The following is a 19,605-nucleotide window of genomic DNA, read 5'->3' as shown; positions in this document are numbered from 1 at the left end:
TTGAGGAGATCAGTAAATACGTTGGTAGTGTTTTATTACATGTCCCATAGCCCGATTAACCTTACTCTATCACCATGTACTTTAAAATTCTTTGTTTCATATATCTGAAAATATTTCGTCATGACTCAGAATTACGACAGCAGCAACACTGAGGATCATGCTGGTGCTGGTTAATGGACACGTCGTAGTGTTCTTGGAAGAGTAAATACATAGATTTTTTATCATTTTCATTATCAAACTACATAAATATAACTTACATAATACACGAGTTATTGTTAAGGAACATAAATAAAATTACATAAAGTATTATAAGCATTTTACACTAAATAAATTATTTTCGAATAAATATTAATTCGTTCTTCAGGAGATAGAAATTAGCATAAAAAAACATCATTAGCGACCAAAGCCCCTAGGTGGTTTACAAGTGTGTTGCTGAAGACAAACGTCGAAGCAGCACTTCTCAATGCCAGAGCAGGTACCGTCGCTGGAACAGGAAGAGGGGGGACCAACGCTTCTGACATCTAGACAGGCTGGCCGGCGAGGCGGACACATACCAAACTTGATACTGAAGGGACTCTCAGGTTCACTGGCAGTCTCACAGCAGTATGCCTGACCCTTATCTGTTCTGCACCAATTGCGGCAACCGCTAGAGGGCTTCACACCGCCTCCTCCTACAAATGGTGGTATTCCTGCATGTGCTGGATTTATATTTAATCCACCTCCCAAACCTGGTTGTCCAAATCCACTTGTCAATCCTGGTTGTACAAAGCCTGGTTGTCCAAATCCTAATTGTCCAGCTCCACCTCCAACTCCTGGAATCGCAAATCCACCAGTTCCACCTCCAAATCCTGGGTTACCAAATCCTGGGCGTCCACCTCCAAATCCTGGGCGTCCACCTCCAAATCCTGGGTGTCCACCTCCAAATCCTGGGCGTCCACCTCCAAATCCTGGGTGTCCACCTCCAAATCCTGGGCGTCCACCTCCAAATCCTGGGCGTCCACCTCCAAATCCTGGGCGTCCACCTCCAAATCCTGGGCGTCCACCTCCAAATCCTGGGTGTCCACCTCCAAATCCTGGGCGTCCACCTCCAAATCCTGGGCGTCCACCTCCAAATCCTGGGTGTCCACCAGTTCCAACACTTGGTGATAATCCAAGAGAAAGGCCAAAGGCCCTTTCGTTTGGCTTGTTGCCTCTGGTGCGTGCTTCAACAACGTTTTCAGTGGCGGCGGCATTTCCGGGGTCCACAGCTTCTGCTGGTGGTGAGGCGGTACTGGTGGTGGTGGTGGTGGTGCCCCCTACTGCCACCACGAGGGACACACCCAGAAGCAACACTAATTTCATCTGGAATGCAGAATATCAGCATATTATATATAGACTAACACCATCTGAACAGTCAATATGGTACAAGGTATAACACAACTTTATGAGATATCAACATCAAATGGCAGATATTAACTACTTTAGTCAAACAAACGTCCTGTTATTTTTAAAATACCCTTCCCCTAAGAATATAATTTCCTCAGAATCATGATAAAATAAACTATCTTCACAAATATATATCTACAACTTGATTATTTGTAAAATAACAGTTTTTATATACAGTACCTACTTGAGTACAACCTCATATAACAGTCAAGCCATTGAATGTATCTTACCTTCAGTGGAGGCTGCAAGTATTCAACTGACGTGGTAATGTAATGTAAACCCTTATATGCACATGGACACTGCCCTTGATGCCATCTGTACTGGATGGAGCAAGTGGCAGCTGACCCTTCCAAAGCGACTTACAGAAAAAAAAGTGTTATTTGGCTCTTGTATACTAGAAGGTCATAAAAGAATTTTGACTCGCTTACAGCCTAATTAATTTGTCAGAAACAAATATATCTCACAACAACTGATTATGTCTACTGTTGTTACATGCTCTACAGAAACCGTTGCTTCAGCAGCTTAGTCGAAATTAGGGAAACTATAAAATATGTAATGGTTGTCCTGCATGACTGTGATACACAGTTCATGTATCATCTTTACCAGTACAGAAATATTCCAGAAAAGGACACATGCTACATGACCCTCGTGTAGCTGGGAGGAAGTCACAAATACCCTAACAACTTTTGATATCATTAACTGTCTTGTTGATATCTAAAAATCAAATCCTTGAGAGAACTAAAGAAGTCGCAAGATTGTCCAGAAGTTCTCGCGGTTTACCTTCCCATCTCCAGCTTCTGTTGGGTCTCATAATTACTTTCTACAAAGCAACCATAACAAAAATTCAGATAACTTTAGACATTTCGGCCAACAATCCAAACAGCTCACGATGGCCGGTAGAAAATAGCTGATGCCCTCGTCAGAGTGACAGAGACGGTTGAGCGAGCCTTGGTACTGTATAGTAAACTGACGGCGAGGCGTGGCGAGGCGCACCAGATGTAACACTCCGATAACTTTGTTTTCTACTGTTAAGTTAGTTAATTATATATTTTTCTCAGTTATGAATTACTTTTCAACTCTGTATAGATAATTAATTAGCTGTAAACACAGACTTTAACAGCCGGAAACACCATGGATAAACCGATACAATATATGTAAACCTAACCGCCAGAGACAAAGTTCAGCAGCTAAACCAATATTTGTTTTCATCATCTTCAGTAACATAAGTCATTTACTTATCAAGGATGAGAGAAAATTTTGAGAATTTCGCGTCAACTTTCGGTTACAGGAAAATACAAAATATGTGTTAGTTTTAGGTTGTTACACACAGGGAGGACAATGTTACAGTGTGGGACAAGTTGTCACACACTGGGAAAGACATTGTTACATATTACGAAGCGACTTCAGATTGTTACGTGTCAAATGTCTTGAAATTAAGTGTTGGGATTACACTCGTTTGCAGGCGATGGTGTTGTGGTTTTCTTCATTGTCATTTTCATCACACAGAAACAGCAATAATAGTTGGCACCATCTCTCCTCTCCCCTATTCCATCTTTCTTTCCTCTGTTACCGTCCTCCTTTCCTCGGTTCCGTCTTCCACCCCTCAGACCTTCCATTTTCACCCTCCCCTTAACATCCTCTTCCCGTCTCTTTACCCCTTTCTCCTCTCCTTCATTTTCACCTTCTTACTTACTCACCCACTTTCCATTTATCTTCCCGCTCACTCTAGCTTAAGGAAGTTTGGCAGCCTCAGCAACGTAAATATAACGTAAATGTAACCAAAACGTAGAAGTGGCAGTGTGAGAGGACCACAGTTAACGAGAGGCGAAGTTCTTATAGTTATACAGGTGGTAGGAGTAACTTGATGGTGTTTTCCAGTTTACTGATCACCCCATAGATCCTGGGATACTCTCCACTGTAAGGAAGGCAGATGAAGGAGGCTTTGTCATATAGGTTACTCTTCACGTGTCTACACCTCAGGCGAACTCGCTTAGTGTCTTAGAAGCCTTATTTATTTGTAGGGGATATGTTCTTTATTTTTCTTTGTATTGGAACAGGTCGCTAACCCAACCACAATCTCAATTACTTAGAGACGAACCGAGCGTTGACCGAGTGACGCAGATACTGTATGTCATAAGAAAATTATTATTATTTCAAGTGTTCATCTCAGTCTTGATATTTTAGATTATAAATGAATAGCTCCAAGTATTTTTATTTTAAAACAGCTGGAACGTAAAGTAACTAACAGTAGAGGACTCCCCACACTTATCCAACAACGTTTGCGTTTACAATTCGGTTCATCAGAAAATATCACACGACTAAATTCACTTGCGTTTGTGTCTCAAGTATGTATTTGTCATATTAGTAATGGGGTGATATGTTTAGACCAGATACAGTATGTTTAACGTGAAAATAAAATTACACGAAAATAATACAATATAAAAGGACTGTGGTTATAGAAACTCAGCACATCAATGTTCTTTTTTTAAACAGTAATCACTGGTTTTTAGATTAACTTTCAGTGACACTCGCCAGTATGCATCCATAAGCCTTACTGCAGATGATCTCAAGAAATCGATCTATATTTCTCATTCAGTTCCTAAATGACATGGAATCCTATCAGGTGTTGCGCCCTAATTATAATTAGGGCGCAACACCTGATCTGATTTTAGAGATCTGATAATTATCAGATCTCTAAAACGAGAACTGGAAGATGACCTCGTGTTATCGCTTTATGACAGCCTGGAGGTCAGTAAGCATTAAGTAACTTTCAAAGAGATTCAATAAATATTGTCCAATAACATTTGTACAGTCGCTATCTGGAGAATGGTTAAGTGAGAGGGTTAGAGAAAGACAAGACGCCCTCCGTAAACTCCCGGAAAGGATCACGAAAAAAGGATGAGATGGTGGCTCACATCCTCACTCAGTACGCCTCTATGTGGAAGACTGACATCCTCACCTCCACCGAGCACCGCTCCTGTGCCAGATACGAGAGATCAAATAAAGTCGCCCTCGTCCTGAGATGATCCCCCCAACACACCCAAACAAAACGCTTCCGTGACGCTGGACCCCAACGTCGGTACACCCATTAATTGTTGAGGTTGACAGTTCTCCCTAAACACCATCTTGTGAAAGTATAAAACCAGGTGATGATGACACCTGTCTGTTACCTATATTAGCAGCACTATATATATAGACAGAGAGACAGTATGGTCTCCCCCTATCAATCTTTAGTTCGGACGAAGAAGTTAATTGCAATTTAAGAAACGATTTCCTTTCATTGGGACGAGTTTTGATTACTTACAGAACAGGTATACAGACAGGCTGAGGCTAAACAACTTCATGTTGCGTATCGTGAACGTATTTGAACAGCCTGCGTGAATTGGTGGTCACGTCTTCAAACGCGATGATCTTCGTGAGAGAAGCAACCGGTACTGTATACTCGTATGTAGCAGCGTCATGAGGACGTGGACACACAAGCCTCAAGCCTCCGTCCAGAATATCCATCAGTGAATATGTATCACAAACTCTACAACCGTGAGTGATCGAGACCATGACAATAACCCCCCCCCCCTCTCATCTCAGCGCATTATTGAAACTCCCTTAACTGTAACCACTATGCCCTGAAGAGTGTAAATTTGTGGATTTTAAAGACATGTAAATATGATGATGATATTTTTTTTTAAGAACTGAGAACGAAACTTATCAACAACTAAATTATCAAAGAACATTTGCACATAGCTATTGTGAGTTATGTGCTACACAACACGTTAAATGATAACTGATTGACTGTCAACTTAACTAAGATGAAATCATTTACCTTAGTTGACCTCCTACTCCTCCTCTACCCCGCGACCATCGACACCCTTAAGAGCCTCATGCACTTACGGCAAACTAATCACCAGTGAGAAATGTGGACCTAATAGAAATAGTAATTAGTAAATGGGTCTTTTACTGAGTCATACAGACACACACACACACACACACACACACACACACACACACACACACACACATCTATCATAAAAACTGGCACGTGTTTTTTTAAATCACTTTGTCGCAACCAAAAGCTTAAATCGACAAATTCATTTAAATATATCAGCGAGAAGTGATGTTTACACGCTACTGTTATCTCGTGATGCTCCTCCTTGACCTACACTGTCAGCCTCGCTCACGGACACAACATCTGAAGGAAAAATTAAGAAAGTTTGGTCGCTCCGGAAGCCTGGTGACTCTGCATCGCCTGATTAATACACCTGTGACTAGTTTTTCTACTTGAAGGTCAAGACTGTTGTAGGTTTATTAAGTGTTGCAGTATTGTAGGAATTATCACTTTGTTTTTTCTCTCTCTTTAGTTGGTATGAATGGCAGTATCTATAATATCGCTTGAAGACACACGAAATCTCAGGTGTTGAGACACATGTAGTTTACCTGAGAATCGGGCGCCCAGCCTATTTCACCTGGTGATTAAACACTCTAGCGCTACCTAAGGGATTAAAACTGCGCTAGATGAGCAGAAGCGAATAAAAAATAATCATGGGAGAAGGTCACATGATTCAGATTGCCACACTCAGATGCGCTTGGATCTTGGCAAGACAAAAAATGTAATTTTCGAATACAGATATATTGAAAGAAACCTTGCTAACAGCACTGGAGGCCCTTGGGTCTGATTTGAGTGAAAAGGAAACGGAAAAAAATTACCCAACGAGTGATGATGATGCCGACTTATGACAGCTAGAATTGTATATCAGGCTGAGAACAGTGAAGAAAAATGGAAAAGGAACTAAACTCCCGCCTGGCATTTGGTTTTGTACTTGATGATTCCAGATTAATGAGACACATCACAACTGTGCATCTAGATTAGACTTATCGCTGAAAACTTTGAAGCGCAGGAAGAATTACTAGCCTCGTCCCTATTTAAAGACCGTACTCAAAGTTGTGATATACTGAAAGCTGTCAGTAAAGAATTTCAAAAGTTTGGTCTGAACATGAAAAGCTGAGTTTATTTGCCTCAGATGGGGCACCTGTAGCAATGCAAGAGAAAAAAGAGGGTTTTAGAAGTTTCTACAAGTCATATGAGAAAGTTGGTGTGCCCAGCTTCCACTGCATCATTATCAGGAGAGTTTGTGCTGTGAAATATGCAACTCGAATTCATGGTATGGTGTGATGGAAGAAGTGATCAAGATTGTGAATTTTCTTCGTGCCAGTGCCCTTAACCATCGCCACTTTATGGGGCATTCTGAAGAAGTAGAAACAGAGTATGGAGCTTTAGTTTATTTTAATACAGTCAGACGGCTAACTCGTGGAAACATTTTGAAGAGATTCACAGAGTTACTCCTCAAGTCAGAGACTTGGAATTTAAATGACTCCGAGAGACCCAACTTGTCGGACCGCCAGTGGCTCACAAGAATGTAATTTCTTACTCCATTTATTTCCTATTGCTGAACTGCCCTGAGCTCAGTAGAATCACATATTTTTGAAGAATTGCAGAGCTACTTGGTGGAAATGAAGTCATAATTTCAGAAGATATTCACGGATTTTGATGAGTATGAATCATGCTTTATATTGCTGCCTTTGGGGTACAAACCTCAGGATATATTGAATTATCAACCATCTGCACTATCAGTGTGGCTCAGTTTCAAGAGGAACCGAAATGTGCTGTCTGTTAACTAATGTACCTGTGTTCTCATTATCATGATAAAAATTTATCAGTGACTAGCACTAGGTTTTGTACAAATAAAGTTGATCAAACTGTTTTGGGGGGATGGCTTTTGTGTTAATGTTTAAGAAAATCCATTTTGTTCAATAGCTAACAGGTTATACTTCACCACTGGTATCAATAAAAAAATCATACCCCCCGCACATATGAACCTTTGATCACGTGACAACATTACCGAAAAAATTGGACACCCGTGGGTTAGATTAGGTTAGGTTAGGTAAGGTTAAGTTAAGTAATGTAATGTAAGATTAGGTTAAGTTAGCCTTGAGATGTTTAATCATCAGGTGAAATAAATTGGAGAGTCTAATCTTCAGGTGATAGACTTAAAGGTATTACCATTGCTTTTCTCTGACTGGGTAACAAAGTCTTAGGGAATACTGTTGAAAACATGTGATAAAAGGTACAGTATATCATTAAAGAATCTCAGAGAAGAGTAGTGACCTTTAAACTACAACAGTTACAGAAAAGATTCATTAAAAGTAAATTCACAATGAGAGTTTAAAATTCATTGCGTAAATCAGGGAATCTTACAGTAAGATTTACTTTATGTCACCTAAGCCTTCAATCCCCCATCCTCTTCTCGGTTAATTTCAACAGAAGATTAACTACCCGAATACTTCCTTGAGGAGGGGGGGGGGGAAGGTTAGGTCAGGTTAAATTAGATAGATTCAGGCTATGGTCAGCTGAAGTGATTTCTTGGTATAAATGCAGTAAATTGATTTCTGTCGTTAGTGATGAGTGTATCTAAGACCAGAAGTCTTGAGTTGTCGCTAAGTGAATAAGTGAATTTTATATGTTCATACTTTTAAATTAAAATCATTGACGAATTTTTCGGTGGTGGGATTCGTTTACACACCTGCACCGAAAACAGAGATTTATAGAAAGTGCTCAATTGTTCAGCTATACAGATCCAAGGTGACATAAAACTGCATTGTTTTGGGCTATATTCAAGTGACTAATTTATTCAAAGAGCGTCTGACTAATGTAAAGTAGTTACTAAGTTGAACAGAACAATATAATATTATTCTCCCCACGATAATAAAAACTGACACGAGTTGATAATAATTGACAAAACCGACTCATTAATTTCACGACCAGAAATTTGTATAAAATGTTTAGGTCAATGCTGTCGTTTCCAGCCCTGAGCTACCTTGTTGACGACCCCGAGACGGTGGCGTCTGGTGCTGTACGCTCTGTGTGTGTGTGTGTGTGTGTCTACACCCCTGTCTACTACCAAACATCTACCAGGTAATGGCTGATGGATTTTTAGGTGTGTGACATCACAAGTTGGCATGCAGGTGTAAACACTACCTCCGGCACGAATACTTTTCATAGTCAACAGAGAAGAATACTCTGAGAATAGAGAGAGAGAGAGACAGAGACAAACAGACAGACAAGTAGAGAGAGAAAGAGACAGAAACAAAGATATAGACAGACAAAGTGAAAGAGAAAGTACCAAATATAACAATAACCTTGATAATTATGACCTCAGTGTGATAGCTAAATGACTTATTACATTAACGTGTCCTAACTTTCTTTTCGATTTCATTATTCTGCTCGCCATCACTAAGTCTCAGGAAGTCTTTAACAATGTCTAGAAAACATCCCTCAAGGTTGACAGGTGGACGAGAAGAGGTGACGGCCGCTGACAGAGATGTCTTAACACTGCCTTCTGCTTGTGTGGTGATCAAGTATTTCATTCTATTCCAAATTTTAGATCGGTTAGTGTACAGCATCAATGAACATACGTCACCTTAACAGTTTAGATTCTCACAGCAAGGGACTATCAATCAATTTTTTTTTGTCAGAGATAACATTCAAGTAAGTTAAAATTAATAATATACATTTTATATCCCATCTTGATTTACCTGAGCATCACCTATCACCTCCACGTGTACTAATGAAGACAAATTTTTCCCTCGTTCTTCTCTATCACGTGTTACCTGGGGGTCAGTCCTGTTCTAAGTATGTCGTCACTCGACTTTCAACCATTCTCACATTCCTCACCTCACTCATCCTCTCTCCCTCTCCCTCATTCCCCTTCTCTACACCACTCACCCCACTTATCCCCTCTCCCTATCCTCCATTCCCCTTCTCTGTACCCCTCACCACATTTCTCACCCTACTCATCCCTCTCCCTCATTTCCCTCTTCCCATCCTTCTTCCCCCTCTCCCCACCCTTCTTCGCCCTCTCTCCACCCCTCTTGCCCCTTTCCCCAACCTCATTCCCCCGTCTCACCCCACCCCTCTTCCCCCCCTCTCCACCCCTCCCCCCCCCACCTCATTCCCCCGTCTCACCCCACCCCTCATCTCCCCACCATCCCAGTGATATTAGTCGTGTATTGAGAGATGGTGAAAGTGATGGTGACGTTGTTGTCATGGTGTTTATGGTGGTGATGGTGAGTGATGGTGATCCTGATGTTGATAATCTTTAGGGTGGCGAGAGACAGGCAGACAGACAGACAAACAGAAAGAGACAGACAGAGAGACAGAGACAAGGCGGAAACAAGAAACTGCGCTACAGACGAGAAAAGATGTAAACAATGACTCGACAAGTATGACCAAGGTATAGCCAAGATATCAACCTTCCATTACTATAGCTGCTACAGTAAGGGTCACATCCCACCGCCTTGTAGAGTTAAAACCATGTCATCCCATCACTAAGAAATGATACCCCACCTTTAGAATGTGTGTAGACATCTAGTTATGGGATTTTAAAGGAGTAATTTAACGCTGTGTGTTGCTTTAGTCTCTTCTCTGTGTCTATCAGTGTTGGTCAAAGTCAATCAATATCAGTGTTGGTCAGAAATTAAATCATTAAGATGTTACGAATACATCCCTGGACAAAGTTCGTGGTTAATGGATCAGTCTGCAACATTTTGAGAACTTTAATCCCAATAAAAATTTTTTTTTTTTACCTGGCCAAACACCGACTCACCTGTCTCGTTTCATTAAGATCAGTCAAATATTTGTTTCTGATATTTATGTAAAGGTTAAGGTGACTTTTAACACGTGATTGAATGTTTTGTTTGCGTACACAATATATACAGCTGTATATACTATTTACACGTATACTTTAACGGTTAATTGACCAAAGAAAGATGGTGAAAGTTACTGTTGGTGAAAAAGTTTGAGAATAATAGCAACAACAGTTCTATGAGATGTAGGATAAAGTATTAACATTAAAATATAATCACCGAACTTTTTGCCATATTTAAAAATGTTTCAACGTCATTAATTTAGTGATACAAGATAAGTTGTTGATAAAGATGATATTGATACGAGTTGTTCATCTCGATATTATTAAGACCGATACTTTGAATGAGACAATGAACTGATATTATAGACAATAAGTGACTTTGGACAGGACTCCAGGGGCTCAAAGACTAGTCCAACACAGCGGCCTGAATGAGACAATGAACTGATATTATAGACAATAAGTGACTTTGGACAGGACTCCAGGGGCTCAAAGACTAGTCCAACACAGCGGCCTGAATGAGACAATGAACTGATATTATAGAAAATAAGTGACTTTGGACAGGACTCTAGGGGCTCAAAGACTAGTTCAACACAGCGGCCTGAATGAGACAGTAAAACTCGACCAGTCCACAACGTCCATAAACCCTCCCACCCAACCCCCGTTCACGAGTCAGGATCGCGACACACAAAAACTCACCCCGTGTGATTGGGCAGCAGTTTTTAGTAGATAATGAGTATTGCTTCCGAGACAACGTTTTCTTCATTTCCGATACATGTTTTTCTCGTCAGACAATGACGACAAAGCACGCCAGAACGAATAAGTAAAATAAATACCTTTACACGTCTTTCTTAGTGATTGATTTTGGGTACCACTTTCATTATTACTACGCTTTAACAACTATGGTCTTTTAATGCGTCATCAAAAATAAAAATAAAATAAGAAAAATACTTGTCTCTGGTTTGTGTTAGGCTCTCATGAGGAAAGACCGACTGTTTATGTAAAACTTCATGGCATTTTAAGTGGCAGATCCACCGAGTTCCAACTGGTGGTGGTGGTCCAGTGACCACGCTCAACCAACTTATTTAAATGTACGATAAATATCTCATATGAAAACGTTTATATGTAACCTTCCTCAATTGTGGAGAAGACACACACACACACGCACAAAATACTACTACTACCACGACTATTACTAATGCCACTACCTGTTTCCAGTGTATGTATGTACGTATGTATGAATGTTCCTCACTTTCGTCAGCAGCCAGCACTATTAATGAACCCAGCACTATGAACCCAGAACTATTAATGAACCCAGTACTATTAATAAACCCAGCACTATTAATTAACCCAGTACTATGAACCCAGAACTATTAATGAACCCAGTACTATTAATAAACCCAGCACTATTAATGAACCCAGCACTATGAACCCAGAACTATTAATGAACCCAGTACTATTAATAAACCCAGCACTATTAATTAACCCAGTACTATGAACCCAGAACTATTAATGAACCCAGTACTATTAATAAACCCAGCACTATTAATGAACCCAGCACTATGAACCCAGAACTATTAATGAACCCAGTACTATTAATAAACCCAGCACTATTAATGAACCCAGCACTATGAACCCAGAACTATTAATGAACCCAGTACTATTAATAAACCCAAAACTATTAATTAACCCAGTACTATAAAGCCAGCACTATGAGCCCAGCACTGTTAATGAACCCAGCACTTATATACAGGAAGTTAAGGTTACACAAACATGGCCGCAGAAATCGCTTATGCAAATTCATCTGGATTTTGGACCAACACTGGCACAAGTTCAGATACATTCTAGGGCGAGTACATCCCCAATACTTGTTAACAGTGCGTAACAGAGACGTAACCGAAAACTCGAGTGGCTATCAGGCCGATTAGTCACATCAATGTCGATAACGAAGAAGATTACGTAAAGTAAAGTATGGCATCTTGAGCCACCTATTGCTTTTCTAATCTTTTCTTGGTCAACTCAGGCAGACCTGCTCAGGTAAGTTTAGGTTTAGGAGGGAGATAGGAAGAAACTGGTTCACAAATAGGGTGGTGGACGAGTGGAACAAGCTTAGCAACTTTGTAGTAAGTGCTGGAACGCTGGAAAGTTTCAAAAGGAGGCTAGATAGATTCATGGATGATAGAGAGTGGTAGTAACTCTCGACAGGAGCTGCCATGCACAGGCCAACCGGCCTATTGCAGGCTCCTTATTTTCTTATGTTCTTATGTTCCCCTACAAACGCTGTTTGTCGCTGAGTAGCCGACTCCACCAATTCCCCAGTGTATGCCTCGTGGTCTAGGTCAACCAGCGCCGCCATACATCACGGAGCGGGGGTCAACTACTAAGCCACGCCTACCCCCGCTATTTAAGACCTGACCTCGTGGTGACCTGTCCCTTTCTACCCACACCAACCAGCCAGCAACACCTCCTCCTCCTCCGCTGCCTGGCGGCCCTCGCTCCTCCGCCTGCCTGGTGGTCCTCGCTCCCGCCGGCGAGCATGGCGACCCACCAGCTGTCCTCCTCTGAGCATTCTCACCAACCAGCTCTCTCTACATCACGCTTGTAACCACGCTGCCACTTCCCAGCACCAAGCTGAACATAAGAACATAACATAAGAAAGTGGGATACTGCAGGAGGCCGACTGGCCCATACAGGGCAGATCCCTTTCACACCCATCCCAGCACTTCCATGTGCCTATCCAACTTCGTCTTGAAGCTCCCTAGCGTCCCCGATCCTACTATAGCACTCGGTAGTCTATTCCACATATCCACAACTCTATTACCAAACCAGTGCTTGCCTATATCCTTTCTGAATCGGAATTTATCTAATTTAAAGCCATTTGTTCTAGTTATTTCGTTATTACTGAGCTTCAGAACATCTTCCATTTTACCCTTGTTAATCCCACTTACCCACTTGTACACCTCTATCATATCTCCCCTAACTCTACGCCTCTCTAATGAATGTAAGCCTAAGCTTTTCAGTCTTTCTTCATATGGAAGGTTTCTAATATTATGCATTGTACATCCAATACAACATGTATACAGAGAGCACATTGTGAGTTTCCTTTCTCCACCCCATCCTGAGTGTGAACCAAACAACTTTAACCCCACAACTGAAGTGATTTTTTGTAAGTGTAACGTGTTTTACAGCCAAGAGCTTAAAACTGCTTCTCATATTATGAAATGTGATGTTGAATAAACTTGATTACACATCCGTTTTCCTGCGTCTTACAATTTATAATTATTTCAATACAACAATTTTAAGGGTTAGATCTTTTAAAGCAACACTATTCAAGAACTTGTAATAAGGTTTGTGATTGGCTTGAATTTGCGGGAGCTGACCAATAAGCGTTCAGAACAGGTTATTACCTCGGTGACCATGTAAACAAGGCGGGAATAAAAATGACTTAGTGTGTTTATATTCCGGTACTAATATCCAAGTTTTGTTTACCTTGGCACACTAGTTAGGTATATAAGGTAAGTTTCAAGGAACGTTTTGTAGCATTAAGTTGAATATAATTGGTTTTCTGGCGACTGATACTTTGGTCTAAGAAAAATAAGACGTGACCTCATCCCTTGTTAATACGACATCACCAAACCCACATTATACCAACAGACATCACTACTGCCATATCAGGATTTAAACCCACATAGCTCAGATGACAAGCAAGAGTGATTTTGGTTAGTTGAGTTAAGCCTATTTATTATAATGGACTATAGCAGTGATAGGTCTGGTTCAAATGACCTTCACTTATTCTTGCCAATTGGATTATTTGGGTTCATATACTGCAGGCTGTTAGTATCTGTTTATGTCAGGATATGTTTTTCTGATGTGTCTGTAATCCTTGCATATAACTCGGGGATGTGTAAACTACACCCATATTATCTAACTTATTGTTGACTTTGATATGACATTATACTGTGTGATTTTACCATATACAGGGTGTTCCGTAAATACCTTTCATAATTCAGGGGGTGTATTCCTGAGACATAAATAAAGATGAATTACTAAATGACTAAATTGTCAATTCTCAATAGTTTCGGAATTACAGAACATAACTTAACCTAACCTAGGTTAGGTTAGTGGATGCTACAGTGAAAATGTCCCGGTAGACACAACTCCAGCTCGGAAGACTGCATACTAAAGTAGCACCATTTTTTGTTACCTAATAATTACTGGGTAGTATGAATTAGGTGTCATATGTTGAATAGTAAATTATTTATTATACATCGATTTCAAAGTACAGGTACTGTACAATAAACATGAATCTTAGAAAAATTATTTAAAAATTGGAAAATATATCCTGAATATCTTGCCCGGCTGCATCACACTAACACAACCAATGTACTCATCAATGTGTGTTTATTACTCAGTGCAGACGTACCTGTTCTCTCATGACATAATAACACACATTCACGTTATTAGAACAATGCCCAAGCAAGTATGTTTGGGTTTTACCCAAACGAGCAGAAAATGCCTTACCATGAAGGATTAACTTGAAGTGCTGGCCATGATCAACAATTAGGCAGTGGATATTTTGCCGTGGCTGGCTAAGTTCCCATTAACGCTATTTTACCGTGAGTGCGCTAATCAAATCAAAACTACAATGCACAGAACCTATGAGAACCTCACCTAACCTCACCTCACCTACCTACCTACCTACCTAACCTTACCTAACTTCCTAACCTGTGCATTGTTGTTAATATTTTCCTTCTATAATCCAAACAACATCTCTAGAAAAAATTAATGCAGTGGATATTTTGCTGTTTTGTTCGCCAGTAATGGGCGATTAGCCAATCAGAGTGCGCTCACAGTAAAATGGCATTACTGTAGTAGGAACCTAGCTGGTCATGGCAAAATATCCACTGTGCAATAATGAACACCAGGTTCCCAAGATAATGCAAAAATTTGGAACTTTGAATTTAGTAAAAAAGCATATGATAAGTGTGGTACACTTCATATCCACTGAAAATGATAGTGGATCCCATACACACCTACATTATCTTTACTACATAACACGTCGCCACAGTTGTGACAATAACATTAGTTATATGAGCAAGTGCAGGTGCGATAACATTGGAACAAAGCTCTGAAGTGAGATACGCATGCTGTCAAGCAGCGTGCAAATAGGTGACCTGCACAGAGGATGAAAAGGCAGTTTTAGCACATAATGCCAATCTTAAATTGACAAAGTCAAGGGAGAGATGCACTTCCCCAGTGTTTACATTCTGCCTCATCAAGTTTAGCCTGTTGATAGCTATCAGTAATGTGGAATTTACTTAACAAACTAATGAGAGGATTTTAAAACCTAACAAACGTTAACATGGATTATCATAAATTGGGGGATACCTTTATTGTATTTTTTCAGTGTACTGTACTGTAAATGAAAGGGTACTGTAAATATTTATAGAATGTTTTGAATGCTTACTTCAAATGACCACAAATTCTTTTTTACTGTATTGCACTGTATTTCATGACCTGGTAAACAACCGTGGAAAATTCAGAAAGCTATATATCTTGACCTTGTACAAGGCACTGAAATCTAGACCCACTGTCTTCCCCAATTAGTCCAGTTTAACATGGTTTTCCTGTACATAAATTGTTTTGTATACTCATCATTTGTCATTTTGATAAAAGTTTGTGTCTGGTCTACTTACAGATACTCAATAACTAAGATGGATGACACTCAAGAATTGGAGTGTACACAAGTACTATCTGATAACTGGGATGATGAAGGATCTGTCTCAGGTGAACCCTGTCTTGTAAGTTATTAATGCACTACATTTTTTTGTAGGTAAACTCTTTTTTTATTTTTCTGGGCTGTTTTATTGTCCTTTAAAATTATTTATCTCCCTAACTATGGAGTAGGTGGGTTTTTGTACAGGTACTGTACTGCTTAGTACCTGTAATTGTTTTGGCACAGTGTAAGATGACTCCTGTTCTGAGTTAACTCACATTTTATTCATTTCAGTTTTGTGGAGTTGATCCAAGGCCTGTCTTTTGTCTTAAAGATTGGTGCTTAGTTTCTAGGGTATCCCCAGTTGACCGTGCAGTAAATGGATACAGTATCTGACTCAAGTGAGGGAGTGTAGGGTAGAGTTCAGGGCCAGTTGATATGTTCTTGGGTGAGTATGTACAGATTGTTCATCTCTGATTGCAGAAGAAGTGGGAGATGTAATCACCTGTGAATTTTATGACTTGGTGTCAGGTATGACGATTGGTGGACTTAAGCTCGGATTCCATTCACACGATAGTGCCAAAAATAGATCATATTGAAATGTACACGGTTGTTTCCATTGGCACGGTTGCGTTAGCAGTAGCGTTGGCATTATGTGTTTGCAGTACACTTCAATCGCTCCCTGTAGTGATTGAAAATGCAACCGCTTGGAAACGGACGAGGAAATCCCACACTGTGACGTCTCTAGTTCCTGTTTCATACACTTACTCTCCTCACCCAAACATCAGATATTCTTGCCACAGCTATGCATTTCACAAATATGGAAGGGGAAATGTGACCAACAGAACAATTTCATTTTATACAGTATTTATCTGATGTGTTCTTAGAAACTTAGCAACTGTTTCATCAGCTCACTCAGTGTATATCCCAACAAAAATATCTATTTTTGTAATGATTTATATTATACGTTTAGACACCTAGCAAGTGTTATTTAATCAGGTAATTAAGTATGCATCACTCTTTATATATCATTTTACCAGATCCATACATTTTTTACACATTTGTCTCTAAAATGTAGGTTCGTGGTCTCAATAAAAGGTTTCTTTGGAGTACAAATGAACTTATACAAAACCAGGATAATTAATAGCAAATCATCCTGTTCATATAAATAGCGTAGTAGCTTTGATGCGCTGGGAGCCATCCTTCCTGTCCTGCAAATGGAAACGGGTGTCCATTTTCCAAGGCAATTTAACGCAAACGCATACTGCAAACGAATACCGCAAACGCATACAGGTACAGTATATGGAATCCTAGCTTTATGGTCTGTGTTCCACGACATTGAGATAATGTATCACAGGGTAGCTGAGGTGGTTGGGAATGGTTTGTGTGGAACTGTTATATGTAAAATGAAGGTCAGAGAGTTTCTACCCCTTTTATTTGACTAAAGTACTGTATAGAGAAGTTATTCACATGAAGATGTAGGTAACTGTTGGTCAGCCAGGGAACAACAGTGGTTCATTCTTTCTAGAGGTTTAAAAAATTTTGTTTGAATTAGTGTTATGTAATGCAAATTTATTTTGAATTTGCAGTAACCCTGAGGATCATAGAATGATTTTTAAGTTGTTCATATTATTTTTGGCTGTCAAAGTATCACATTTTCATCAGATTTTAAAACTGGGTGTTTCTTAGAAAAAAAAGTATGCAGTTTTCATTTACTCAGTATTTGTATTTACAGTCCTGTATTTTGTATTTATTTTAATATGAAAATCATGTTGCTTTTTGATGGACTATACTGTGGAGTAGCTGCATTAATTTCTTGATGCACAGTACTTCTTTTGTTGATTATTTGTACGTTTGTAAACTGCTGAAAATTTTCCTCCTCGTTGATGTGCATTATTGTTTATTTTTCCAAGTACAGTAACTATTGTAGGCTGTTGTTGTTGGTTGTACAGTATAGTTAGTCAACTCAAAACATCAGCATCATCAATTGACATATAATAAGACTTTCCTCAATTTTGTTGCAGCGGCAGTACAAAACACCATTTTCAGGTGCGCCAGTAATAAACACAATATATTGTACTAATTTGGGATGTACAGTGCCTGGTAACTTTATTTTATCAGATGTTATATACTGTACATTACAATACTAAAATTACTCACTGTGTAAGACTTTCAATTGTTGCCTTACATTCATGGTATTACAGGATACACTACATGTATAGCACTTGTATTATCTTTTACAGTATGTTCTCTTCAACCTTATATTTCTTAACCATTCCAAATAAATATATATGACTGTACTCTACTTTATTTTTGTTAGGCTGGTTGGCTGGAAGTTTATGGAATTCGTCATGACATTTATGAAGGAGAAACTAAGATTGGGCGTGATGCAGCGTCGTGTAAGATAGTGTTACAGCATAAGGTGAGATACATTGAAGTTTTTGTACTTTATTTTGAATTTTGATGATATTATTGATTTGTCATACAGTATTGTGTTTTCTGATTGGAGTCTTAATTACATAAATAGACTCATCAGAGGTATACAACTAGAAACATAGAGATTTGTGTACAGTCCTGTACAGTATTCCTTTTACTGTATTAACTGAAATTAGGGTAATTTTGTATGTAAGCATTCACTGACTTATGTTGTGCCAAACAGTGCCATTTTGATTCAAGGGTGTTTAATAATATAAATCACTGATGTCTGATACAGTGTCATTTTGAATCTCGTGTGCACCAGAGTGGTGCCTGCCTCACTCACGCATTCCCAGCCCACCAAAATTTAGTCTCACGCTTTCTGCCTTGATGACAACATCTTCCAAACAGTCCTACTGGTATTGTACCCAAGAAATACCATCTTTCCATCAGTTTAGATGTGAAAATTCAGGAAATGTTGAGTCTGGAGAGAGAGAGAAAGAGGCTGGGGACAAAGCAGCACCTGGGAAGACAGAGGCAGAGGAGAGACAGGCTGGGGAAGAGAGTAACCTTTACAGTCATGTAACAGAGGAAAATAATGTTTCTTTAGACATACAGTAAGCCCTTGATAATTTGTAATTCGATATAACTCGGAATTGTAGTAAAATATTCAACTATAAATTATTTTTAAACTACGTACTGTATTTTTTTACACAATTCACAATATTCCGAGATATGATGACACAATCTCAGAATGGCTTAATACCTGCAGCCCACGTGGAATGCATAGGAGGCTCTGCCCAGCCAGCTGTTCAGTTATGCGTTGGTAGGCCTAGTGAGAGGATACCCACTTGCAGTCGCTCTACTTATTTTCACGTATTTTGTGCAAAGTGCTATTCCACCCAAATTGAAAATTTTGATTATACTGTACAGTATATGTACAATACAGTGGTATTTAAGTGAATAATAACATTTAAAGTTGGTGGTGTAAGTGCTTACAATACAGAATTGTACTAAATATACTGTACTGTAGTGCAGTGAGTCCCCCATCACCTGTGACACCTACCACATGGCACCCCAAGCTTGAATTATTCTCATGCTTTGCCTGCAGTGCTGGTAAGTGTTAATTTTTTTGCAAGTTTTCAGATTATGTTACAGTAGGTTATTTGGGCCAAAAAGTTGGCTGTTGGGGTGAGGCGAAAGACTGGGAGGAAAGTACCTTGATAACTCGAAATAGTTAGAGCCCCATATACAAGCAGTATCTCTGTTAGCTGGAATCCCTCAAACCCGGAACTCTCCTATAGCCGGAATTGAAATTTGTTTCTGTAAATTGTTCCCAAAGCTGGAATTTTA

The 19,605-nt window shown here is 39.6% G+C and overlaps 2 protein-coding genes across 3 annotated transcripts in view; one reads left to right on the top strand and one right to left on the bottom strand.

The window, feature by feature from the left end:
* Positions 1-1,724, bottom strand: LOC121864293 (41 kDa spicule matrix protein-like). Its single transcript, XM_042363379.1, has 2 exons — positions 1,656-1,724; positions 1-1,341 (listed from the first exon to the last, which is right to left on the bottom strand). Exon 2 carries the CDS (start codon positions 1,339-1,341, stop codon positions 394-396), a length of 948 nt encoding a protein of 315 aa, XP_042219313.1. The 5' UTR covers positions 1,656-1,724; the 3' UTR covers positions 1-393.
* Positions 1,725-13,508: 11,784 nt separating this feature from the next.
* The window catches only part of LOC121864213, a 28,440-nt gene continuing 22,343 nt past the window's right edge, over positions 13,509-19,605 (top strand). Inside the window, exons 1-3 of one of the 2 annotated variants that reach the window (XM_042363257.1) lie at positions 13,509-13,636; positions 15,820-15,922; positions 18,158-18,259. In XM_042363257.1, coding sequence (XP_042219191.1) covers positions 15,836-15,922; positions 18,158-18,259 — 189 coding nt within the window. In that variant the 5' untranslated portion in view covers positions 13,509-13,636; positions 15,820-15,835. Of the gene's footprint in view, positions 13,637-13,699; positions 13,841-15,819; positions 15,923-18,157; positions 18,260-19,605 lie in introns of those variants that run through there. The other variant, XM_042363258.1, reaches the window with a different exon arrangement.

The sequence above is a fragment of the Homarus americanus genome, unplaced genomic scaffold, assembly GCF_018991925.1.
Source record: "Homarus americanus isolate GMGI-L3 unplaced genomic scaffold, GMGI_Hamer_2.0 scaffold26351, whole genome shotgun sequence".
NCBI lineage: Eukaryota > Metazoa > Arthropoda > Malacostraca > Decapoda > Nephropidae > Homarus > Homarus americanus.
Note: the sequence above shows the minus strand (reverse complement) of the source record. Positions and strands in the feature narration are given on the sequence as shown.

Excerpts from the sequence above, each read along its gene's own strand:
- LOC121864293 (XM_042363379.1), bottom strand. The coding sequence starts at position 1,341 with ATGAAATTAGTGTTGCTTCTGGGTGTGTCCCTCGTGGTGGCAGTAGGG.